The following is a 27488-nucleotide window of genomic DNA, read 5'->3' as shown; positions in this document are numbered from 1 at the left end:
TCTTATTGGCTAAAACTCGACGGTGTGGCCAATAATATACTTAAGAAGATGACCATACCCGACCATACCCGCTCAGTGCAGCCCTCTCCTCCCGCCTACATTTCTGAGTGGCAAGAAAACCGCCCAATGGAATGAAGAGGCTAGAGGGCCGACCACGTCAACAGACTGCACGGTAAAAGACAGTTGTAGGACGCAATCAAAATCTGATTAGTAGTCGAGCAATGAAGATTGACAAACGCTAGCACCAATCAGAACACAATGCCGGGATTTGCTTCCATGCGCAGCCAATGAGCGTTTGTATACGGGGCGGGGCTTGATGTTACCACGGCATAACCAACGTCAAGTATAAAGGGAATAACATGGTGCTGTAGAGTGCATGTTTACGTTAAGAGAGGACAACAGAAAGCGATTTAATAGCTTACGAGTTTCATTGTAAAACGCCTTTTATAGACTAGTTTTTTTTAATTCACTTTATTTTGGTATGTGATTGACTAACTACTAATGTGCCACTTGTCCCAATGGAAAGGGGGTTTCAGTTTGGAAACGTGTGCACATCCCTGCTGTTGCTGATTGTTTTGAGAACGTTAACGGTTACTTTGCAAAGTCAGTCTCTCTCAGAGAGAGAACTCGAGGTGGCTCAGGCGCCAAACACCGAGACGGCGGAACATGCTGCCGTTATGGAGCGGCCACTGAATAGCGTCGGAGGAGCCCCTGGCATTGGAGAAGTGACCGTAGAGGACGACGAGTACGGCTCGACCGGGGAGAGCGAAGAGCCGCCTGGAGACAGCGACGCAAACTTCCACAAGCAGCGGAGGTAGGCAGTTTCCACCGAGTCATAGCAGAAGTTTTCGGTTTGTCTGGGCGTGACACGGTTTTTTCTTAGGTTGTCACGTTGCTTTCTGTAGTCTTGTTCAACTTTAGTAAAGTTTGTGTAAGGCAGCCGAGCTGGAGTTCGTGATGGGCGGATGTTTGCAGCAGTCGACCTCTCCCTGCTGGGCCAAGAAGAGGGTTTAAATATGTGCAAATATTTACATTACCAAATCAAATCCGCGTGATATCAGACCATTTTAGATCGACTTGACGCTGTCATTTATAATATGGCTGCTTGTACGCAAAATTTTTTAAGTTTTTAAAGATTTATTTCTGTTACTATGGAGATTCAGATGACTGACAGCAGTCTCTGAGCCAATGCAGAACGCTTATCTCTCCTATCGCACTCGATGGATTGAGTGTGTGTTTGTGAACTTCCAGAGTAACGTTATCTTATATAACGTTACGTATGGTATATAAACGAAACTGTTTTCTGGAGTTCGAACTTGTTTTACTGCTTTCTCAGCCTGAGGAGGCTGTTCCTGTCTTGAACTGCTGCATTGTTTTAAGTGTGGGCGTGAGATGCATGTCAGCCTGACTGAGTCTGACTTCAGTGTTGTTTGTAAACACACTTAGAGACGCCAAAAAGTGACAGGTTACCTTACCAGTAGAGGCGATAGACGTCTTTTGAACTTTTAACATGAACGATGCCATTTTAAATACGTTTGTATGGGATTTTTTTTTCAGACATTAGTTCTGTATTTATGCTAGTTATTCCAAAGCAAGCCGGTGTCCGTCGCTAGACTGTGTTGTCTGGAGCCGCTGACGCACTTCAAACCGCTGCTCAGAGCGCAACTACAGACGCGTCTCCTCGCGCCCAGACGCGCGCTCCAACTTTCCTGAGGTTTTATTTTTTGTTTGTGGCGGGTGTAAGTCGTTATGCTCTGCTGGATGTGATATCCGTGCGTTACCGCATTTGATCCCTCTGCCCCACCTTAGAGAGAAGCAGTGTCGAATAGGTGGATTGGGAGCTCGGGGGTCTTGCTTTTAAAACTAATTTAAACTATTTTGGCGCTTTAGTTTTTTTTTTTTAATCTAACATTTTGTCTAAGACCTTTGGAGCTTTAATGTTATGTTTTCCCCGTCCTTGTTAAAATGTTAAGTTTTTTTCTTTTAGCTGAAGCTGGATATTGTTTTTGGTGGAGATGCTGGTTCTACAAATATTTCACAGGAGCTGATAATATCATTGGGAACACCCGATCTGCTCCACTGCAGTAAAAAATCTGTCATACCTTGCCTTACCATCAACATGCTGTCACATGGACGTGTGGCGCACCCATTAATGGAGGATTTTTCCAAACAAGCACAAGTTGGCACGACCAGAGTCCATTCCTGACAATTACAGGCTCAGGCTTTAGAATAATATGTAAAATAGGAACGCAACAACACATCAAAGTACCTAGATCAGATTGTGTTCCAAAGATGAAAATAACATGAGAAGGAGCAGGAAACCCTCACTTCAACTACAGCAAGGAATTTAAGGGTGGATATGGTTTGCCATTGCTGGGGATTCTTCTAAAACCTCTGAAGGCAAAAGATGGACAGTTCTGATACATCTGAAAACTGCTATACATTTGACTCAGGTTTATGGCGATCATGTTCAGGAAGTGTTGAAGCAGAAACCTTTTGGAACTTATCAAGAAAATTTTTATTGATATCTTGTATATAAATATATTTTGTTATGTTGTTCTTTATATATACATGAAGAGTTTGGCTCCAAAAATGCAATAAATCCATTTTGATTAATTTGAGTAAAAATGTGTTTTCTTTACCAAGAAAGTGGCAAGATGAAAACCACTATTTTCTGTTTCAAACTTTCACATAGCATCTTTAGGTTATAATAACATAAAAAAATCCAGGTTTTGACTTTCAACGATTTATTATACAATTTTTTTGTAAAGATTCCCCAAAATGCAATAAATCCATGATACACTTTTTTTTTTTTCTCAGAATGCAATAAATCCATTGAATCAATATGAAAGTTATTATTCATGTTGAAACTGATGAAAACACACAACATAGTAAGTTGATCCACATATAAAAGCTTCTGAACTTGGTCAATACTAATCTTATATACTGGCACTGGACTAAAAATACATTCATCAGTCATCACTCCCAAAATGAATTCAATGGTCATCTTGTTATTGCTATAAATTAATTACAGCAATAAAATAAAATTTAATCCTGAACAAGAACATGAGAAACAGTATCATATTAGACCACAGAAACTCCAAAATGATGTTCCCTTTACGTTCAACTTCCAAAAGTGCATTCATCTTTGCCATGTTATATTCATTCAGTTGACTAGTGCTATGTGCTGTATTAACAAAAACATAAATGGCATTAATAAAAACACTTACACTGACAAGCTACGCAATATCGCGTTCATAATCAAATGCGATTCCTCTAATGAATTCGATTATAGCATCGCTTACCAGTGATCTACGGCTCTGTGTATTAAATGCATTTAAATAATTTCCATCTGAAAGCATGTGATGGAGATTTGTTATTTTTTATTAATCATAGAACCGGCTTTACTGATGAGATGCGTGTGACAATCACATGTGATTTATTATGCAGTCCTTGTTTATTGATCACAAAGTATATGAGGAAAACCAGGATGCCGGGTGTATTCAGAGTGCCGTCATTACTGTCAAGAGTGCATGGAATGGTGCGCTGTGATTGGTTGAGCGATATATCGCATTCTGCCAAAAAGGAAGACTGACTGTTTTTTAGGAGACATACCGTATTTTTCGGACTATAAGTCGCACCTGAGTATAAGTCGCATCAGTCAAAAAATACGTCATGATGAGAAAAAAAACATATATAAGTCGCACTGGACTATAAGTCACATTTATTTAGAACCAAGAACCAAGAGAAAACATTACCGTCTCCAGCCGCGAAAATACGGTAATTTACTTTAATTGAGCACTGGATATTTTGAGATGTATCCAGTTTCTTCTTTGGAAGTCGGGTCACAAGTAAACTGTTTGGTTAAAAACTTTTTTCCAAACATCTTTGAGTGAATGAGACGTGCACTTTCTCTGGTATTGCTGATAGCAACGTAGCAGCAGTTATCTGCACACCTGAATGGCACGGACCACCTCAGTCATATTGAAAAGGCTGCTTGTTTTAAACAGCCTAATGAAGAGAAGATTCCTATCGTATGCAGGTTATAGAGGAAATAACTAAAAATATGATGCATGCTTTTTGCAACTCTACACCAACCACAAAGAATGAGCTGGGGTTTATATGAGTCAATATCCATGCACTACAAGATATGTTTAAACTGATTAGTGCAGAGATGCTTGTCTGTGCGTAGGAATAGCCCCCTGGAAGTCCAGTTTTAAACACCACTTCAGCGATGGTGCTTTAATGTGAAGTTCCCGGGACTTTGTCTTGACAGTAGTTATATATCATTGGAAGGAGGGGCTGGTCTTTGTTTCTGGTGGCATAGTTATATGTGTCATGCATTCTCGAGGGAATAGTGTGTAGTGTGTTTAACACTGCATTGGTTCGGTATCTCTACAGGGGTGAGAGTAGCAGCTGCCTTCACACCTGCTGCCGAGATAAAACAGTTGCTCACACCTCTACATGTTCCCCCCATGATCTTCAATATCAAACCATCTCATGCATTTATGTGCAGTGTTCAAGCAAACGTCAATCACATATAAACAAACAAACAAGTGTCTGGCTTTTATTGATAATGCATGAACCAAGAACCAGACCTTTGTGCTCACTTCTCAGTAACATGGCGATGATAATCATCACCCTCAGGCCTTCCCCGTGACATGGAACAGTTTTACTGGGGGATGGTGTTCTCCTGGGACAGTTTTATGTGTTGCACAGCATGGTCGACTGGCAAATGGGAGTCTAACCCTGGAGAGATCTACTCATAACAAAAGCAAAGATTGTGGGGAACATTTGTATAAATTTTCTAGCATCTGATAAAGATGCTCTCATAAACTTGTTCTGTTACTTGGTCCATTAAGTCTAGTGAAGATGGAAGAAAAACAATAACATGTAGTAAAGATCTTCCAGATGAACCAAGCAACCAACCAGATGCCAGTTCCCAGGCTGCTGTTAGAGCAGAGGCTAGGCAACACAATTGCTGTTTAAATGCACAGATAACTGAATTAGTTTGTGGTATGTCTGTGTTCTCCTTTAAACTGGTTTGGTGAACAGGATCCAGGTATGGCCTATAGACTACTGTAGTCGGTGTGTGTATTTTTGGACTGCTGGTGATTCCTGAGGGACCTTTTGGAAGGAACACTTCGCTCGAGGTGCCCTCACTCTTACACACACACACCAGTACACACTCACGGTGATGCCGCTTCTCCACTGCCTGGTGCAAACTCTGCCAGACATCTAGCTCCAACTGCCTACTGCTTAGCAACAGCCAATCAGAAGAGCTGAGCTGGCAAACTTGTTGGCCAATTAGACGATTGGAAGGAAAAAGTGCTCAGAATTTGAGTTGAGAGAGAGAGAGAGAGAGAGAGAGCAGAGGGTAGAGTTCGTGCGCTTGTTGTTGTGAGCTTTTTTTTTTTTGTCTGACTTGATGGTTGGGTAACTAGCGAGAGACTGTCAAGATTTATTTTATATGATCTCATGATTTGGAGAGAAGTTCATCACTTTGTGATAAGACTTGACTTATTCTTGTAATCAGAACCAAACTTGGTATGTTTTTATGCAAACTTTTCCACTTCACCTGAATACTTTTGAAGTATCTCACAGGCTGTACAAACCATTCGAATAAAACCATTCAAATTTTTTTTTTTTTTTTTTTTTTTTTTTTTTTTTAAGGATGTTGATTCTGTGTTGTTGCTCGTAGCCATGTGGCGATGCTTACTCTGAACTTGATTGATTTTTGCTCTGTTTGTGGTTTGATTCTTTTAAGCCATTTCTTCATTCATTGCAGAGGACACACCTTACTGCACTGCAGCAATGGGTGGGAAGATGGGAGAGGTGTGGCAGAGGGAGAGATTGGGGAGACGAGGAGGGAGAAAGTAAAGGGGGGACATCGAGACCCAAAACCTAAGGTGCTAGGACCCTGTAGTCAGGACCTCGGCTTTTCTGTAGTTTGGTTCCTTACTGCTTAGCAACAACAAATCAGCCACCTAGATCAAGGCCAGGACTCGTCCAATAGGATGAGAGCAACACCATGTGACAGAGTTTTGATTTCTCTGCACCGCGCACGTTAGAGAGATAGAAACAGAAGGAGGATGATGAGAGTTAAAGAGGAGTGAAATGACAGTGACTTGTGCATGATGGAATTAGTTTGTGTGACATGCCTTTCATCTTTTCTTGTGCAAGTTTGTGGTGGTTTTTTTCCAAAGCGAGTGTCGGAGCTTATTGAAAAATCATACAGGTGTGCTTCATGGTTTAGTTTAGTTTCATCATCAAACTCAGCTAGAAATGCTTTTCTTTGCAATTGCTGTACTGCAGTTTTTGCAGGATGCACCAAATTTAGCAAGGTCAGTTGAGATGGCAGAAGCGCTTTTAGTTCTGCATGGAGATAGCAGCTTGGGCGTGTCAGAACGTGACATGGAGTCAGAGGACAGATTAAGCATTCACACACACACACTTAGACACACTGAGTAAATGCTTTAATCAATAAGTGGAGAAAAACTCTGCATGATGGAGGAGACAATGTTAGAATAATGAAACTTTCTTTAATGGGTTGCATTAGCCTTAAAGTTATAGTTCAGCCACAATTTTTTTTTTCCTTTTTGGAAAAAAATATTTTGAAAAATGTCCATGTGTTGTTTGTACAGATCACTTTTATCATCAGAGTCTTATCACTTTTCTAAAATATTGTCTCTTGTGCTCAGCGGTAGAAAGAAATGCATACATGTTTAGAAAGATGAGTAAATCTTTTGGATCAACTGTCCCTTTGAATGCTGGTTACATTTTTTTGTTATTAATTTGATTTATTTTTTATTATTTTTAAATTTGTATTGTTTTTCTGATCAACTTTCTCTCTTACATTAGAACACATATTGTCATGCAGCTAGTCACAGTTTTTTGGTCCACAACACATTCAACAAGTAATGCACAGACTAGGGCTGTGCAAAAAATCTGATGCGATTTTCATGCACATCTCATCAGTAAAGACGCTCCTGTAATTAGAAGTATATCTCCAGCTCGTGCGTTCGGATCAGGGTTGCCAGGTTTTCACAACAAATCCTGCCCAGTTGCTTCTCAAAACTTGTCCAAAACTAGTCCAATCGCGCTTCGAGGAGGTTCCCCGATAAAAATTGCTTCCCGGGGTTACAATATTTTAATTTTTTTTTTAGCAGGGTTGCCTTTATAAAATTCGCATTTTAGGTGCTAAATATCACGTTATTTGTATTGGGGTCGCTTTGACCCGCGGACATGAAAAACAACCTCAGACTTGGCAACACTGGTTGGCATTTACTACACCGAGCCGTAATTCACTGACAATCTACACAAAATCGATGTTAAAATCGCAGGCGATTCTTTGTCGATTTTGAAAACGATTTTGTGTTAGTTGTCGGTAGACTACGGCTCTGTGTAGTAACTGCCGCTCCACCTGTACCAGTGTTGCCAAGTCTGCGATTGTTTTTCATGTCCGCGGTTTGAAGCAACCCCAATACAAATAATGTGATATTTAGCCCCTAAAATGCGAATTTTACCAAGGCAACACTTCCAAAAAATTTATATTTTAACCCCGGGAAGCAATTTTTATCGGGAAACCTCCTGGAAACGCGATTGGGCTAGCTTTGGACTAGTTTTAAGAAGCAACTGGGCAGGATTTGATTTGAAATCCTGGCAACCCTGATCTGAACGCACATGCTGGAGATATACCTCTAATCACAGGAGCATCTTTACTGATGGGATGCGCATGAAAATCGCATTCGATTTTTTGCACAGCCCTAGCACAGGCTGCACTTTTTCCTCAGGGTCTGTGCATCTAAAGGTTTGATTGTACTAGTGAGGGTTTCTTTTTACTGTAGTGAGATATATGGTTATGGACATCATGTTTGTGTACTGCGGATGTTGCCTGGGGAAGATGGTACCTCGAAATGCATTGCCGAGTGCTTTGTGTAATGCTTCATACCGAGCTCTGTGTGCTACTGCAGTGCTATATTTTATTGTGTGCTCACTTAAGCAGAAAATCCCTTTCACTTTGGAAACTCAGTGGATTCTCGAGTCTTTATCTCATCCTTTTTAAAAGATGCCCCTTCTAAATTGTGTTTTTGGAGACTTTTATTCAGCAGAACTTACACTTATAAAGAAAAAGCATGGGCGATATTTGGGCTTTTGACTTGGTTTTAACTCTTCAGAGTCTCTTTAATTTTCAGGTTAATTCTTTTGACAATTTAACTGAAATTAAATTTTGTAATTTATATTAAATCAAAGAAAAGTTTTATATATTGTTTGTTTTTGTGTGTGTGTGTGTGTGTGTGTGTGTGTGTATATGTGTGTGTATATATAATATATTACCTACCTGTCTCTCACCATGGTGCTAAAATAAATAACCAAACAAGAACAGATATGATGTGGCTGTTTTCATGCTATAGCCTTATCTTATTCAAACCTGTATGTATTGTATATTGTAAGTATTTTTTTTTCTACTTCTGCAGTGCACAGAAGGAGATATTAGAGCATCATTGTTAATCTTTAAGTCAATAACTTAAATTTAAGTTTGCTCCTCTGATAAAGCTTTCATGCGGTTTCAGAAGATCTAAGGTAGGGCTGCATTATCAAAACTTTTTGGGGCAAAGAAGATCTATTGCCGCAGTGCATGAAGCATGGCTTATTCTGAATTCACTTCCAAACCAAGCAGCTTTATGATGGTCAACTTCACATATTTGAAGCTCTACAAGCTTAAATCCGATGTGAAATCCATTTGAGGACGTGTTCCCAATTCCTATTTGTAGGGTGAAATTCTGCAGACAAAATGCAAAGGTGACCGCACCCTTAGAAAAAAAAGTGTATGGATGTTTCTTTTTGGAACTTGATGAAAACTCTGCGGTCCCTATGAAAAATAGCAGCCTGGACATTTTTTGAAATGTCTGCTTTTGGATTCCACTGAAAAAAAGACCTTTCAAAATGGTTTGAAAGGGACGGTGAAAAATGACAGGTTTTTAATTTCTGAGTGAACTTTAGCTTGAATCACATTGTTGTTTGCTTAATTGCCATATCAGGTTTCTGGATGTCATCCATGCTGAACCATCGTGTCTGCACAAAGTACTTTACTATGTTAACTTGCCATGAATTCTGCGGCTTCTCCGCAGGGGTGTGCCTCTGTTTTCACAAGTTGGCCACGTGCTCCCCATGCCCTGATTGTGCGCGTGTGTGTTTTGCAGTGGTACTTGCTAACTCACACTTGGGTGATAAGAGCTGCTCGCTGTGGCGTGGTTACAGTGGGCTTTTTATGTCCATTGGCTGGTGTTTTTTAAAGGAGTGGTTACCGATTGAAAGTGCAAAAACGCGTCTAAGCCCTGATTGGCTGAGGGAAGTGGAAAGCCTCGTGTGATTGGACCAAACCCCTCAGATACCCTGGTTGTTGTTTTTTTTTTCTTCTTCAATGCAGTCTGTTTACATCAGGTCTGAGTTGAGAATCTCTTGACTTCCTCTGAGAGCGAGACGAGAGAGTAAGTAAGAGCGAGAGGGAGGGAGCACAGGTGTGTGGATCTGTTTGTGTGAAGTGTGTTAAACAGCATGACAAGAATAATGCAGAGAGAGGCAAAAGGGTGAGCGTTATTTGTGATTGTGTTGAGGCACACTTTTTAAAAGGCTGTAAGATAAAGTGAAGCTGCTTTCACAGTTCACATGCAGACATTTGTGACACAAGTGCATGTATTGACATTTGCTATAAAATTAACATTATATATGTGCTTTTGTATTCAACACTATTACTTTGCCCTGCTGATGGTCATAAATAATATGTCAGATGAGTAAAAAAAGTAATGTGACCGAGACAAATAGGAAAGAAATAATGTAGAAAATTGCAAGTGCAGTAAGATGCAATAAAAGACAAAAAAAGTAATTACAAGTGAACATACATTAAAATGAAGAGGAAAGTAAAATGTAAAATGCACAAATCGAAAACAATGTTAACTAGAGAGTACAAGAGTATGAGTTTAGTTTAACTTTACTAAAAAAAACCACTCAAATTAATTTTGTGTGCATTGACTTTAATTACATTTCATGGCACTTTTTTAATGCCGTTTATGTTTCTAATATAGTCCTTTTTTATAATTTTATTAATATAGTCCTTTTTTTCTGAGGTTAAACAGCCTGTGGAATACACTTGGTCTTTGATCTCATCCAGAAAATGGGATTTGTTATTCTTACTTTATTCATTCTCTCTCTCTCTCTCTCTCTCTCTCGCTCTCTCTCAGTTTTATTTTCTTTCCCTCATCACTCTTTTGGCTGGGCGGGACGAGTGTAGTGTCCTCATTCATTCTCACAATGCCCACTGCTTAGCAACAACCAATCAGCCCTCATATTTTTGGAGGGGCCCTCCAGCCAATCAGGAGTGCTGTGCAGTAACATTTTCTGCTCTTCAGTCCTATTGGAGAATGAGAACAAACGGTGTTGGCCCAGAGCATTGGGATGAGCAGAACTGAAGTGCCCTTAAATTCTGACCTCATCAGTGATGATTTCTGGAGGGATGTGTTTTAACTCTCTTAGACTTGATCAAAGCGACTCCCCTCACTCTTAGTCCTACTCTCTACCCTGCAGGTGCGTTTGCCCCTGTCCATTAAAAAGTTCCCTGGCACTTTAGCCGTGAAGTGTCCTGTGTAGACTTCAGTTCTTGTTAGCTTTTATTGTATACTAAGAACAAAAAGTTTGTGATAGTTTGGTGTTGCACACAGTTTAATCTCCCAGTTCTCTTGGCCAATTAGACGTTATAGACTTTAAGAGTTTATGGGTTAAATCGCACTGGTAATAAATTCAAAATTATCTGCCTTAACAGATGATAAGGAAACACTTTAGTTTAGGGACCAGTTCTCACTATTAACTAGTTGCTTATTAGCATGCCTAATCTTAACCTATTGTCTGTTTATTAGTGCTTATTAAATACATTTTCTGTATGACCATATTCTACATCAGTAATCCTACCCAATACCTAAATTTAACAACTACCTTGATAACTATTAATAAGCAAATAAGGAGTTTCTTGAGGCAACAATCGTAGTTAATAGTTTATTAATCGTGAGAATTGGACCTTAAAATAAAATGTGACCGATGATAAAGAATTACTACTTTAAATGATAAACTTAAAAAAATAAGTTATTTATCCATATTTTGGCATTATGTTGGCTAGTGGCCATGCTTCTCCTAAAATATTGGCAGTGATATTATAAGAACTTGAAGATTTATTATTATTACTTTTGACAATTCCTTAGGTGCTGAAAACTTTCCTACCTACTTCAGCATGTAGGTATCCACAATATATAATTTAGGCTAATAATTTAACACTAATAATTTAATACCACTGTCAAATGTAATTTTAGCAAATTTCAAAATGAACATCCAATTTTATTTAATACTGGTACATATAGTTGTAGGGACACATAGTATTTACACAATTATTATTATTATTTTTTAAATATATTTAGACAAAATAATATTTTAATATTGGCCATGTATTGTTATTAGTCATAGTATTTATATTGGATATAATTCATATACATCTTATCTCCATGTCAAACAAACTTGAAGGTTAAGGGAAATGTCTATTGTGCAATATAGAGTGATTTGAAACCCTTGGCACTTTATGTGAACTTGTGTTTCATGCGTTTGACAGGGCTCTGGTGATCATCAGCACACTTGATGGGAGAATCGCCGCTCTGGATCCTCTAAACCAGGGACGCAAGCAGTGGGACCTGGACGTGGGCTCAGGATCTCTGGTGTCCTCTAGCCTCAGCAAACCAGAGGTACTGAACACAACCTTTAAAATACACAAGCTAATGTTTAATGACCAGCTGTGTTCTGGTTAGAAGCATTAAACACTTTCTTGTAGTATTTTGCATTGTGATTCAACATAAGAAGGTTTTCTCCCCAAACATGCACACTGCACATGTTTGTCTGTGGTTTATAAGAGTTTGAGTAAGTGTGTGTCTGTGTGTGTTTGTGGGAAAAAGTGATGTTTGTTTGAACCTCTTTACCCCAGAAGAGAATGAGACATTGCCCAAAGGAAATTGAATCTGAAACAAGTTACACACACACACACACACACAACATAGATCACAGACTCCTACTCTCTAGAGACTGAAGACTAGCCTGGAGGAAGAGCGTTTGGCAGCTATGCGCCTGTGAACATGCACACATTTACACAAACACATCGACGCTATACTAAAAGGCTTCTTCTAATTAGATTTTTGTACATTGTTACACATTTGTTTGATCAATGCTAAGAATTAGTGGTCATGATCTGTTTTTACTGTTATTACCCCCCCCCCCATATCTGTATATGTTTGTGTGTGTATATAGCTTAATGAGTATGTTTGTGAGTGATAGTGTTGACCCCATGTCTGGTTTGGTGGTAACCTGAAATGCCTGGCTGCTGTGGGAGCAGCCTCTTCATTGGCTGGAATCTTCCTCTCCCCTCCCCTTTTACCTCTGGGTGCCTAGCAACCAGCCATTCTGATTGGCTCAGCTGGTGCCTTGCAAAGCATTCTGCTCAGTGATTAGAGCAGTCTGCCCCCTTCTGATTGGCCCTCGCCATAGTGCCAGTAGAAAGCAGTCACCTATAGTATGCCTCAACGGTAGGAGAGAGGCCAGCAGTAAACAGCATTGTCTGCAGAAACACGCTGTCCCAACATGAGGGGGAGGTGGGATGTAGGGAAAGAAAGAAAGAAAGATAAGAGGAATAAGGGAAAGAGAGATGAGGGGTGGAGAGGGAAGCCACTGACAGTGTGGTGTGAGTCATGCTGAGAGATTTGAAGAATGAGGTAATGCCTTATGTGTGGGATGATGTCATCCATAAGAATGCTGCCCCCCCCCCCCCAAACAAACACATGCACCCCCTCTCCTCTATTAGTCTTTAGAGTGAACAGTTGTAATTAAGGCACATTAATCCAATGAGCTGAAAATCCGGTATGTCTGCACACTATTCAATGCATAAGACCTTTTGTTTGTTTGATTGCAGCACCAAAGGGAATCATTTAATGTGTCTCAGGAAATAACACTGCTGGGCTTGTGCTATAGACAAAGTTCATAAAGTCCTTTGAATCTCTGAAAACCATGCCCAGGTAACATTTCACACCAAAACAAAAGAAAAAAAAGGAAATTAGGTTACAATTTATTTTACAATATCCTTGTTAAACTGTAACATTATGTACATTCTCATTTTATTAAAGGGATAGTTCACCCTCATGTCATTCCAAACCTGTAATACCTCTGTTTATCTTTAAGACACAAATTAAGATATTTTTGAGGAAATCCAAGAGCTTTCTGGCCCCCCCATAAACAGCAATACAACTACCACAACTACCAGGCACAGAAAGGTAGTAAGGACATTGTTAAAATAATGACATGATGGTTCAACCTTAATTTTATGAAGCTACAAGAAAAAAAATTGTGTGCAAAGATTACAAAAATTGTTATTTTGTTAAACAATTTCTTCTCTTGTTCTCTTGGTTGAACCACTGATGGCAGAAGTACTATTTTAACAATGTCCTTGTCCACACGACTACTTTTCTGGGTTTTGAATGTTTCAGTTGTGTTGCTGTCTATGCAGGGTCAAAAAGCTCTTGGATTTCATCAAAAGTTTCTGGAGGTTTCTGAAGGTTTCTGAAGTTTGGAACAACATGAGAGTGAGTAATTAATGACAGAATCTTCATTTTTTGGGTGAGCTACTCTCCATCAAGCGATCTGTGCTGTTTTTCAGTTCATCTGAATAGATGTGGAATGCACCTGTATTTGACGTACTTTAAACTCTAGTGTGAAGGCGAACGACTCGCTGTCGCTTTGTCTCTCACACACACACGCAGAGAGGGAGAGAGAATTGACGCGCTACATGTAAATTATATTCTTTGTAGTTTTTTTCCTGTCAAAATAATGGTATTCCTTTTGGAATTCTTCAGCTTTTAAGAACTGCCAGGTTTTCCGGTAGTAGGCGGAGCTAATGCGCAAACGGCAATCTCATTGGCTGGCACTCACCTATTATCGACCCTGTTTTGATTTCAGCAAATCAGTTCGAGCGAACGCACAAAACATGATTAATATTCATGAATCCAGCTGCTCATTAATCCTTAGTAATTAGTTCTTATTATTATAATTTGTATCATTAAGATCTTATCAGTATTTTTTTTTTTATAGAAACACTGAATGTCCAAAAAAGCACCATCACCAGTCCAGTTAAAATGTTCAGTTAGAATGACTAATATGCAAATCAAACATGACTATCAAGTTTATTTCTCATTACTAAAGTTCTGTTATTAAATAATTCTTGATTATCATAATGCTTGACTGACTGATGTTAAGAGTGTACTTTCAGATATTAAAAAAACTGTGCCATTTTACAAACATTTATATGGCATAAACATTTATATTACAAACATTTATTTATATAGATATAGATATAGATAGATATATAGATATAGATATATATAGATATATATATATATATAGATATAGATATAGATATAGATCTATATCTATATCTATATATATATATATATATATATCTGGTGAGTAAACTAAAACAGTTACTAGCCAATGGCAGTTCAATTGCCAAGGTGTCCATAGAGGGTTGTACTTACTATAGGGTTATCTTTAAGTGCACAGCTGTGAATTAGGTTATGGTCTTTTGGGCGGATGACCGTTTTAAATCACCAAATTATTTCATCCATTCAAAGAAATGCTTATCAACTGCTTATCAATGGCTCAAGTCACTGTTATTAGTTCTGTTTTTGAGTTGCCAATGGATGGGATGAATAAGAAAGCAGTTCCTCTTAAAGACAGAAAAATGGATAAATGTCTTGAAACAAAACTTCTGAAAATGTCTTGAGGTGTGGTAAGTAACCATGGTTTTAGCAGAATAATTGACAATAGATGAATTATTAAAAAATTATGCATGCCCAAGGTTTAACAGCCAATGCGCTTTGCATTATTGCTGCATTACCACCTCGGGTATGCATAATTTTGTAATAATTCAATTGGCCTGTAAAAACTTTATTATATTAAAAACAGTCTTCATGATGTTGTTGTTGTTGTTGTTTGTAGGTAAAATATATAACTTATTTATTTTAATTTCACGGGAAAGTATGGCCCTGACATGTTCTTGACAGATTTTGTGAGATTTTCCTCAACAGCACAATGCTGTGCGAACACTCAGTTCTTTGAAGTGTCATTTTGATGCGGCTCTTTTGCTTTCATTTTTTGGTATATGTCAGTGATGTCAACTTCTTAAGAGAGATGGCACTCCACTGATATCTTGAGTATCTCATCTGCCATGAAAAAAGGCAAAAGAGCATTAGCGGTTTCACAATAGTGCTGCTTAGTCCTAAAACCCAGAAGAATATCGCCATTTTCTCTCAGAAATTTTTAGAATAAAGGTTTTCGATTTATGATTAAACGAGGTCTGTCAAACTGTTCTCATGAGAAAACATAACTATTTCAATAGTTAGTGATTTCGTATGAATTTGTACAATTTTATTTGTTCGAAAACATGCGATTTGTAAGAAAACAAGCATGAAGGTCCAACCCTAAACCTAAATCTCAAAGGGGCAAAAGCAGATTGTACAAAACACACAAAAGAGATAATAGAAATACATCAAATACACTTGGCAAAATATAAAACAGTTACAAATTGTCAGGAGAGTGTGTTTAACATCATGCAAAAGGACTTTTATGGTTTTCTCTACAACATGCTTAACCAAAGGCCTTTATACTTCCAAACTGAATAATTCTGAAACCTATATATTCCAGGTTGGCCTACAAATTGATATCCCAAATATATTACATTAGGTAAACCGTAAATGTTTTGATTTGTTGTTTTTCTTGATAGCATGTAATCTGTAGGCCTAATTGTGTTTATTTGATTTTAAACTGTATGTAGGGTGCACTAATGTGATTTGATTTTTGTACCAGGAAAAGTGTTAAATGGTGTGTGTGGGAGACCGAGATTACCTCCAAACAGGAAAGGGAGAGGGGATTGCGCCTAACGTGATGTAATGCTATGTGTCAGACTCTGGAGCGCAATCCTCTGTGGGAGGTCATTGAGTACAGAGGGATAACCTGGCTACATAGACACACTTCATACTCAAACCTGCTGTGATCCCTTAAGACAAGGGCCAGGCTGCCTTCAGCTAAATCTCTTAAATTAAATATGTCAAACAAGATTCCAGAAGTCAGTACCCACAGCGGAACTAAGTATTTGATTCATGTTGGGCTGCCTACAGGCTTCCGTCTGATATAATGCCTATGTGTTCACTACTCTTAAATGAAAATGATGGCAAATTAGGAATTATCACATTTAAAGGAAATCCAGTGATTGTTGCTCGGTGTGTTCCAGTCACTGATCTATAACCGAGAATAACTGAGGAAATGTAAGCATTATTATTAGTAACGTACAATGTTTGTTATTATTTTAAAAACAAATTCAGTCATATTAAAAACATTAGGGCTGCTTTTAGCCTTATGTTGGAGTTGGTTCACTTTCCGGCAATGAAACTAAAAGTAAATAATTAAATAAATTAGCACGATAATATGGTGTATCGACAATCTCACAGCCTGATGATAGCACGATATGACAATTCAGCATATCGCCCAAAACTGATTAAATAACAGGATCTTGATTTAACTATTGAGGCCCATCAAAACTACAGGCTCTGAGGCATTGTAAATGAAATGCACAAGCAGTTGACGCCAGATTTGCCACCGAAGTGCAGAAAAGAGCTATGCCAAGCCAGATATCCCCTGTCAGAGAAAGCATTTTGAATACCAGGCTACCAGCTTGGTCCTTCAGTCCTCCGTGGCATCCAGTGCATAACAAAATAGATTGGAGCCATGTGTCTCTTTACTGAAGCTTCACATTTGTTTAAATACCAGGGCACACTGTTATGTGATACTGTAGAGGTTAAATTACACACTTCGTAAAAAGTAGCCGACCTTTTAAATTTACAGCTTGTAGTTAAAAATCTGGTCTTCCTTTCATGCAAGCCATAAAACCTTCTTGTTGTGTAATAAAAATTAATTCTCTGAAAAGTCATTTAATTTCATGTTCTTCAAGGCTTCAGGAGCCTCTTTTTTTTGATTTGGGGAATTATTATTTTTTTAGTATAGTATATTAAAAATAAAGTTATAGTAATACGTTTTAACCAGTTGTGAATGTATGTAGTCAGTTCCTCTCAAGTTCACAAGAATGTCCTAGCAGAGTAATCACAGGTGTAGTTCATTAAATTAGCTACTGTATACTAACTCTTTTTTTTTTTTACTTTCTTTAAAATAAATGTATTATATAATACAATAAATGTAAAAAATTTAGTTGTTTTTAAAATAGGTTTTATCCAATGCCATGAAATACAGATTTTTATTTTTGTTTAATTTTTATTCTTTATGTATATATTTGTTTAAAAAAATAATAGATTAGTGAACCATTAGTGAAGTGACATTCAGCCAAGTATGGTGACCCATACTCAGAATTTGTGCTCTGCATTTAACCCATCCGAAATGCACACACACAGAGCAGTGAACACACACACACACTGTGAGCACACACCCGGAGCAGTGGGCAGCCATTTATGCTGCGGCGCCCGGGGAGCAGTTGGGGGTTCGATGCCTTGCTCAAGGGCACCTAAGTCGTGGTATTGAAGGTGGAGAGAGAACTGTACATGCACTCTCCCCACCCACAATTCCTGCCAGCCCAGGACTCGAACTCACAACCTTTCGATTGGGAGTCCGACTCTCTAACCATTAGGCCACGACTCCTATCATATTGTTTGATTAATTGAGACAAAGCAAAGCATTTTTTGCTTGCGTACTAGTTTTTAAATAGATTTTATGTAGCTGACATTGTATATTTCCAGAAGCGCTCGGTTACAGCTAATGGCATTAATGAAGTTTTGGACAGTGGCTGGGGCTAAAGTCATGCTCTTCTAATTGATTGGCTTTAATTGTTCATTGATTCAGGATGTAGTTGGCCTGAGGATGATTGAAGTCTCACCCAATGTCAGGATCCTGTAGAGCTGGAGATCAGACAAATAGATCACATGATGGATTAACTAAATGTAGCACAGTGATGAGTCATCAATGAAGCACACACACACACACACTCTTTAAACCTCTTACCCACAGTACCACTGCAGGCACCTCACTAGCCCTGCCCTCCCAGACGTGATGGACAGATGAGCTAATCCCTTGGTTTCTCAGCCAATCACAGCGGCTGTTTTCGTTTTCCAGGTGCTTGCTTTCTCATGGTGTTTCAGCTTCCTGTTGGTCTATACCAGGTTTCAAGGTTAGATTTAGCACAACAGGAAGTCAGTGATCTCACCTCCCCCCCAATTCACTAAAGTGTCTGTTTGAGCTGAGATCACTTTTTGGATTAGGGTCAGTTACAACATTCTTATATAATGGCCTTTTCTTTTCATCAATGTGTGTGTGTGTGTTCAGGATACTTGTACCCGTTTGTCCCCTTTTATCCTTAAGGACGTGTTGGATTGTGTAACTCTTCGGACAACAGGAGACCAAGCGCCAAATGTTAATGGCATACAGTGTGATAATGCCACACACAGACTCTAAGCTGATTGGTCAAAGTCTCAGTGTTGTCTGTCCCCTTGTCTCTATCCATCATGATCTGCTAATTGTATCCACCCTGCTGCTGATGATCGAAAACGTGAAATATTTCCCAAGATAAAAAGTCATGTGCCACTTTGATTTACCACAACAATCAGATCAAAAACATTAAGATTATCATATCCTCTTTCTGTTCATCAGATTTTTGGGAACAAGATGTTCATTCCCTCTCTGGATGGAGCTCTATTTCAGTGGAACAGGGACAGGGAGAGTATGGAGGCTGTTCCGTTCAGTGTCGAGTCCCTGCTGGACTCCTCGTACCGCATCGGAGAGGACACTGTGCTTGTAGGAGGCAAATCCCTCACCACATATGGCCTTGGCGCATACAGCGGCAAGGTAACTCAAACCCTTTTTTCCCCAATTGTTTTTCAGAACAATAAATGATTGATGTGCTGTTGTGGCACTATGCAAACTCTTTTATCATATAGTATCGTTGTCAGCTTTAACCTCGCTTTCTTTTTCTCTGTAGTTGAAGTATATTTGTTCAGCGGTGGGCTGCAGTCGGTGGGGGGACGAGGAAGGAGAGCCAGAGGACGTACTGTTACTCCAGAGAACACAGAAAACTGTCAGAGCCGTGAGGCCTCGCAACGGGTTTGAGAAGTAAGAAATACCCACAGGCTCTGTTGATCACTTCACGTGACCTTGCTTTTGATCTCACAAATCATACAGAGGTAGATCGGATGCACGGTATGCTAGGTTGAATCAACATTGTGCAGCTTGATATTTAAAATACAATTGTAGAATAGTAGTCATCCTAGTAAAATGCCAATAGTTTTGTGTTTTCCCTCCCTGTTAGATGGAACTTCAGTGTGGGAAACTTTGAGCTAAAATTCATCCCTGAGATTCAGTCCAACCTTAACTTCCTTGAGGGGGAGGCATCCAATGGGGAGTCATGGCGAGAGGTCAGACGTGAAGCACAACGCGTCATCCAAGAGGAGACGGACGCACAAACCAAAAATCATGCGCATCCAAACTCGCACACTCAGGTAGAGGGCTTAGACCTGGTCATTAAGGTTTCAGTGCCGGACTGGAAAGTCATGGCCTTCAGCACCAAACCAGAAGGACAGCTGATCTGGGAGCATCAGGTAGCGCAACTCAACCTGTTTTGTTAACATTTGGAGTCTCAGCTAAAATTTGTGGTTTCAAATTTTTCATGGTTTCTTCTATTCTTTCCATTTTGTGAAGTTTTGCACACCCATTGCCTCTGCATGGTTGGTAGGAGGGGGGAAGGTGACTCCCATTAGCCTGTTCGATGACACCTCGTATAACTCCCACACTGAGACTGAGGCTCAGGAGGACGATGACATCATGGAGGAGGCCCGTGGGGCCACAGAGTCCAGCGTTTACCTGGGTAACAAACACTTGACATTTGTTTTACACACATGACTGTTTTTACACCTGGTATAAAAATATTACCATTGCATTTGCTGAACCAATTAATAGTCATGTCTAAATATAAGTACAAACTGGGACTCAAATGTTTTTGTGATCTGTTCATTCAAGCTACATTTGGAGGGGGTAAATGCTAATGCATCATGATGAATCCTAGGCTATATATATATATATTACATATATTACATATTACCGGTACTCAAAATTTGAAAAGCCATATTGGAATTTAGTTAATACAGCTGCTGAGCTAAAAAAAAGTATTCTATTAATTTTATTTTATTTATTTATTTTTTATTTTATTTCAATTTATGAAATTGTTTAGAAGTGACAGTAAAAATATGTTTGGTTGTAATAATAGTTGTTTGGAATAACGATCCATTTCAAACAAATGCTGTTCTTTCTGGTCATGAAAGAGTCTTGAAAAAATATAGCTTCCACAAAATTATATAAAATATATTGTACAGTATAATGGATTTTATTACTGATAGCTAGTAGTAATAAATAATTATTGAGCAGCACATTTCAGTCATTTCTGAAGGATCATGTGACGCTGAAGACTGGAGTGTATATATAAAATTTACTAAAATATATAAAAGTATGTAAAATATATGTAAAAAAATGTAAATAGAAAAGTTATTCAAATAGTTATTTGAAATTGTAATTTACTGTATTTTTGATCAAATAAGATGAGCAACACAATAGACATCTTTCAAAAAAAATTAAGTTGGTGGTGTATGCAATCCCAAAATTCCTTTACAGGAGATGCATTTGAGACATGTTGTTTTTTTTTGTTTTTGTTTTTTAAGAAAAAGAGGCATGTCATGGGAAACTAAAACGTTTTATCTCTCATTAAAGGAATGTTTCAGGGTCAGCTGTACCTCCAGTCCTCTGTGAGAAACTCTGAGAAGTTTCCATCGAAGCCCAAAGCTCTGAACGGGTGGAGCAGTAACACTGACATGATTCCACCACCTACGGTCAAATGGAAACCCCTTATACGTAAGTATATTACAGATCATAAACACAAAAATAAGAATGTACTCAAGACATTGTCATGTTGTCAATAACACTTGTCCATTTCGTCCTAGACTCCCCTTCCCGTACTCCAGTCCTGGTGGGCTCGGAGGAGTTTGATAAATGTCTGAATAATGATAAATTCTCTCATGAGGAGTACAGTAATGGAGCGCTGTCAATACTGCAGTATCCATATGGTAAGAACAACAGTCATTCAGTCATTTCCACACTTGGTTAGAGAAACGATTTCAACTCATCACCTTCTTCTCTATGTAGATAATGGATACTACTTTCCGTACAGTCCTCGTTACCGTAACCGGCGTGATGAGACAGCAGTAAGTGTTCTGCTGAAGAAAGATGGAGAGGGGTCACCGGTGAGAAGGAAGGACCCTGTGCTGCTGCTGCCGTGGTGGAAAGAGATTCTGGGCACCATCATCTTCTGCATCGCTGCCACCACCTACATCGTCCGCAAGTTCTTCCACCCGCCCACAACATACGTGCGGGTAAACAAAAACTCTCAATATACACAGAACATCTTATGTTTTTTATAGTGTCAAATGTCAGTGAAAGGTCATGCATGTTGCTCTGTTTGAATTCATCTGTGCAGCAAAGAAAGGAGTCTGAGACACAGTGTCAAACTGACAGCAAGTCTGAACTGGACATTACAGATCCCAATGAAATTGTTGTCGCAGAGACTCATCCTTGTGAATATGTTTCTAGGTATGTGAGCATGCATTTTGAATTTTATTTTGATGTTAATGCTGAGTTGGGGGTGTAAGATGGTTGGTTATTATAACAATTAATTGTTGATGTTAATTTAAAAAACTGAAATAATGAGACCGACTTAAATCTGCATTTACTATTCATGGTTTCTGTTTCTGTTCATGAATAGTTACCAATTAATAGTACATTTAAACAAATTTAGGTCATATTTGGCATCAATTAATTAAAATATGGATAGCAAGCTATAAGTGTTTTAAGAAGAAAATATTTCGTAATTACATAAAAATCGTAATTTGAAATGAGCTACTTTTATGTTGTAGTAACATTAATGATGAATTAATTCATTAATTAGTCATAAATAGTTTGTTGATAGACTTTTAATTAGTAGTTTGTTTAACTGAACCATTTGTTATAGATGAGGTCTGGTTTCTTTCATTGTTTATTTATTTATTTATTTATTTTTACTTTTAAATTTGAGCAATATTCCATATACACTCAGGCAGGCACACATAGTTTATAACATAATGTATTATGTCTTCACAGAGAAGAATGTTTATGTGAAGTTTTCCAGGGTTTTCAGATTCAGGAGGGCACCAGTTAAAAAATATTACAGTAAACTTACAACTAGTACTAGTTCAAAGCAAAAAAAAAATAACATTGTCATAACATTTGGCCAAGTATGGTGACTCATACTCAGAATTAGTGCTCTGCATTTATCCCATCCTAAGTGCACACAAAAAGATGTGAACACACACCCGGAGAGCAGTAGGGGGTTCCAGCTCAGTCAGGTTGCTCAAACACATTTCACTTCCATTTGGTGCTTCTAGAAGTAACTTTACTTTAAATGAACTAACCCTAAGTAACAAATGCAGAATTACAGTTGGAGGTCCTCTTTTAAATAAGGAAATTCAAACTCATTTCATAAAATAGTTTACACTTGTTTGCACATGATGCATTAGACTTGCAGTTGCTGAATGTGGAATGCACAGATGGCATCATGATCATATTTTGCTTTTAAATTCTCAAGGGTAAATGCACCGCTATTATGACTCAAGTGCTCTTGCTGTGCAGTTTGTTTGAGTTTGATTGTTTTCAAGTGACATTTTAAATTACTAATTTATACAGTATGTAACTGTTTTAATAGGCTTCTCTGCATGCTCTGTTGAGCTCAGTTGAACGCCGACACACAGCTGTTCTATTGTACAACATACAGTGGTGATTTCAGATCAGCAGAACAAAGTTCAGAGGATTTTTTCATAACTGATTTGTGTTTGTGTACATCAGATACTTGACAGACTTCGAGCCAGTACAGTGTTTGGGACGTGGTGGATTTGGTGTCGTGTTTGAGGCACGCAATAAAGTGGATGACTGCAACTACGCCATCAAGAGGATCCGTCTACCCAACAGGTATCAATCGACACAAACATGCTCCATTATAAAACATCCATCGGGGATACAGGTGTGTGTATGTTTGTCTGTAATGCTATATTTGTGATTGTAGGGAGTTGGCTCGGGAGAAGGTCATGCGAGAGGTGAAGGCTCTAGCTAAGTTGGAACACCCAGGCATCATCCGTTACTTTAACGCTTGGCAGGAGAGCCCGCCCCAGGGCTGGCAGGAGGACATGGACAAACGCTGGCTCAAAGACGCAAGGTACAAAACATGGCCTTGAACTGAAACCTGGTGACTTTTGATAAATACTGGGTTGTTGCGGTCATGAATAGCCAGAGATTTTCTGGGCTGGTAAAAGCCTGAAAAATTGTCTATCTAATAAACATTTTTATAGTTGTTTAATTCTCCATTTCATTGCGAGATCTCCTAAATAATCATGCCAATTTCTATTTAAAAGATTTGGCAAAATAGTCTAAAGAAAAATTAAGTTGGACCTGTTGGCTGTCATTATCAAGGTTTAAAACATCATTATATATATGTGTGTGTCTTGTTATTTTTTTTATTTTTATTTTTTCAGATAGTATGCATTAAAAAAGTTACAGTACAGGCATTTATAATGTTACTTTTCCAAAAAGAAAATGCAGTTCTTTAAAAAAAATTTTTTTTAGTTTTTTCCTATTCATCAATGAAAACAAAACATTAATCCTTAAAATAACCGTACATTTTTCTCTACAAGAATATTAGGCAGTAAAAACTCAAGATTGATAATAAGAAATATTATTATTAATTAGGTACCAATAATTGAGAACCAAAATAGAATATTAGAATCATTTCTGAAGGATCATGTGACACTGAAGTCTGGAGAAATGATGCTGAAAATTCAGCTTTGCATCACAGAACTAAATTACATTTTAAAATACAATAAAATAGAAAAAAAATGCTTTAATTTGTAATATCCCACAATATTTTTAACAGTGTTTTGGCTCAAAGAAATGCAGCCCTATTTCAAAATCAACATCATAATTTCAGACTTTTGGCCTGTAGTGTAAATGTGTTTTTAGTATTTAAATACACATGTCTGTCTGTCAGTCCAGTTAAATTATTCTCAATTTATGTTTTGACTAAAAATAAATCTGGAAGTGAGGACATAGCTTGAAGGATCCTGTTGTTTATTTTTTTCTTCAGCACTGCTGACTGGCTGCTGAGCTCTCCTGACCACATGGAGGCGTTCTCAGTCAAGGTTCCTGTGGCCACCCCTTCTCCGGTGGACACCTCATGCATGTCTGTGGCCGGGGGCGACACAAGTGTGTGTGTAGGGGATCAGGTGTGTGTGGAGGGCCTGGGGCTGGACAGTATGATGTCAGAACGTGACAGTCAGGCCAACCCAGACGCCATCCTGGAGGTCTCAGATTCTCCCCACTCCTTTGAGCTCTGCCCTCCTCGCACAGTTACTCATGGTGACTGCACCTCTTCCTCCTTCGACATCGTCTTCGAGGACTCAGGCTGTGAACACCAGGACAATGACAGTGACCTCAGCGGAAGTACACCTGTGCCACCTGCGTGCCTTTCACAGTCTGGCTCCAAACCTCAGCGTAGTGTGTCAGTGGGACCACCCTCTTCCGTACCTTCAAGGCCCACCTCTCTGAGCCTGGCCCCCAGCACCCCCTGTCCTGCCACGCGGCCCCCGCTCACACCTAAGGTCTACTTGTACATTCAGATGCAGCTGTGCAGGAAGGAGAACCTGAAGGACTGGATGGCTCAGAGGTGTCTGCCTGAGCTCAGGGAACATGCTCAGTGTCTGGACATCTTCCTGCAGATCGCAGAAGCTGTGGATTTCTTGCATAGCAAAGGACTAATGCACAGAGATCTTAAGGTTGGTTTTAAAAATGAAAATGTGCTTGCAATGAGGGGTTTTCCAAAGCAAACTGTGCTTCATTTGCTATTCTTTTCTTTTTCACTTTCTCTCTCAGCCATCTAATATATTCTTCACAATGGATGACGTGGTGAAGGTGGGAGACCTCGGACTGGTCACTGCCATGGATCAGGAGGAAGATGACGAGGAGCTGAGTACCCTCACACCAATGCCAGTCTATGCCCGTCACACTGGCCAAGTGGGCACCAAACTCTACATGAGCCCAGAACAGGTCAGTTCCTGTCACTCACTGCACAAACTACTCACAATTTAGTGTGAAAACTGCTGATGTTTAACACACAACAAGCCAAAGGAAAACGCTGGTGAGAGTTAAACATTATAAAGAAGGGACGTGAGTCACATTTACTGTAAGCATTTGAATGTCAAAGAGACTTAACGTGGGCTAGTTAGCAACCACATAGCAATAACAGACTCCTTACAACATCCTGGTAACCATCAAGGAGGTGACATTTTTATGGCCAAACACCACTTACATTTTTATTTTGATGTTAAAATGTAAAAATATATTTATTTAAAAACTACATTTATTTGTCCTGTTCGTCTCTTCTTTTCCCTCTGTAGCTGTCTGGGAATTCTTATTCTCACAAGGTGGACATTTATTCCCTCGGCCTGATTCTTTTTGAGCTTCTCTGTCCATTCCGCACCCAGATGGAGAGAGTCAGGGTAAGATCATTGTTCAGATTTTTGTTTTTGAAAGTAGTCTCTTATGCTTACCAAAGCTGCATTTATTTGAGCAAAAATACAGTAAAAATTTAAATATTGTGAAATATTATTACAATTAATGACATTGATATAAAACATTTATTATTATTAAAAAAAAATTAATATGTATTTTTCACTTTTGGTCAATTTGATTTGTCCTTTGTTGAATAAAAGTATTTCTTTCCAAAAGAAAAAAAAAAAAGTATGAATGCTAATGTGAATACAAGAATAAAATTTAGAGTATAGAGCATTTTGTTATATTGTACAGAATGATAAACCTCTAACTGTTTTTCTTTCAGACTCTCACAGAGGTCAGAGCCCTGCAGTTTCCTGCTGCTTTCTGTAAAGCCAATGTCCTGGAAGTAAGTTTGTTTGCCTATACTTTCAGGTATTTTGCAATGGTGGTGGGAGGTGGAGTGCAGGGACCTTACAATTGGGAAATCCTAAAGATGAACAACACTTCTAGTGCCCCCTGTAGGTGCAAAGTTACAATTACAACATCAACATCTCCAGTCGAAACTGATTTTACTCATACAGCAGCAGAATGCAGCTGTCAGACCTGATTTAGAAATACTGTATTTGTATAGTACATTCCACAAATAGGATTCAAGACAGCTTTACACAAGAAAAACTAAGCACAGCTCTGTAGGATACAGTTTTGCTTAACCGCCATTTTCTATTGTGAGAATAAAACGATCTTGCCTTTTGGTTATTCAATCATATAGACAATCGTGAGAAAGATATAAGATATATATAGATATAGAGATATAGAGATAGAGATATAGATATAGATATATATATATATATATATAGAGAGAGAGAGAGATAGAGAGAGATTTACCCAATCATTGTTAAGATATTATATCTATATGATTTTTAACAGTGCTGTATAGTGATTGCTTTAGAAAATGTTATAATATTGTAAATTATGTATTGAAATAATACTGTTAATGTTGCTATGAATATAGCCATTGTTGCTGATCTGACATTAAAACATAAATCATTAAATATCATTATGTTTGTGTTTCAGGCTCAGATGGTGCTCTGTATGCTGTCCCGAGTGCCCGCCGAGCGGCCAGAGGCGTCCGAGATCACCGAGGCCCCTATATTCCAGGAGCTGGAGGTGCCCTGCAGAATCCGACAACGCCCTCGAACATACAGCGCTTCATCTGCAGGACGACCGTCACGTCAGATATGCTCCTCAAACTAGAACTCCCACTCAAAGACAGACACATACTGTGCCTCATCTGTGGGATGACAAACCCAACACACATCATTCAGACACTACCCTACAGATAAAGGAGCCGATCAATCCACAAACCTCTAAAACTGGAACCAAACACATCATAACCATAAAACAAGCTGCCTGCTGTGGTGTTTGTGCCAAGGGCATTCGCTGATTTAAAATAAGCTCCCATCGCATTTCTTTCAACTCATTGTTGACCAATCTCATGATTCCATACTCCAGAAGCATTTGAACACTCCCACACACACACTTGTTGTAGGAGGAGAGTTGTTGTTTTTCCAGTGCTAACGAATGCTGATAAATGACCTGCCTTCAGATGCCGTTCACTCTGCATGTCTTAAACAGGAAGTCGTGCGACGCGTGCTTTCCAGTCCGAACGGACAATTGTACGAGTTCTTTTTCTCCTCTAATGTAAATAGGCTTAGATAATAAGCAACAGAGGCTTT

At 38.8% G+C, this 27488-nt stretch overlaps 1 protein-coding gene across 1 annotated transcript; it reads left to right on the top strand.

The window, feature by feature from the left end:
• The first annotated feature begins 327 nt into the window (after positions 1-327).
• On the top strand, positions 328-27488 carry LOC132157168 (eukaryotic translation initiation factor 2-alpha kinase 3-like). The gene is made up of 17 exons (XM_059566383.1): positions 328-814; positions 11654-11783; positions 18787-18981; positions 19115-19245; positions 19442-19730; positions 19831-19996; positions 20893-21033; positions 21123-21245; positions 21325-21551; positions 21656-21768; positions 23056-23178; positions 23273-23422; positions 24347-25034; positions 25132-25305; positions 25656-25757; positions 26096-26158; positions 26827-27488. Exons 1-17 carry the CDS (start codon positions 519-521, stop codon positions 27004-27006), a joined length of 3291 nt encoding a protein of 1096 aa, XP_059422366.1. The 5' UTR covers positions 328-518; the 3' UTR covers positions 27007-27488.

Source organism: Carassius carassius, chromosome 14, assembly GCF_963082965.1.
Source record: "Carassius carassius chromosome 14, fCarCar2.1, whole genome shotgun sequence".
NCBI lineage: Eukaryota > Metazoa > Chordata > Actinopteri > Cypriniformes > Cyprinidae > Carassius > Carassius carassius.
The sequence above is the reverse complement of the archived record's forward strand: the minus strand, read 5'-3'. Positions and strand labels throughout refer to the sequence as shown.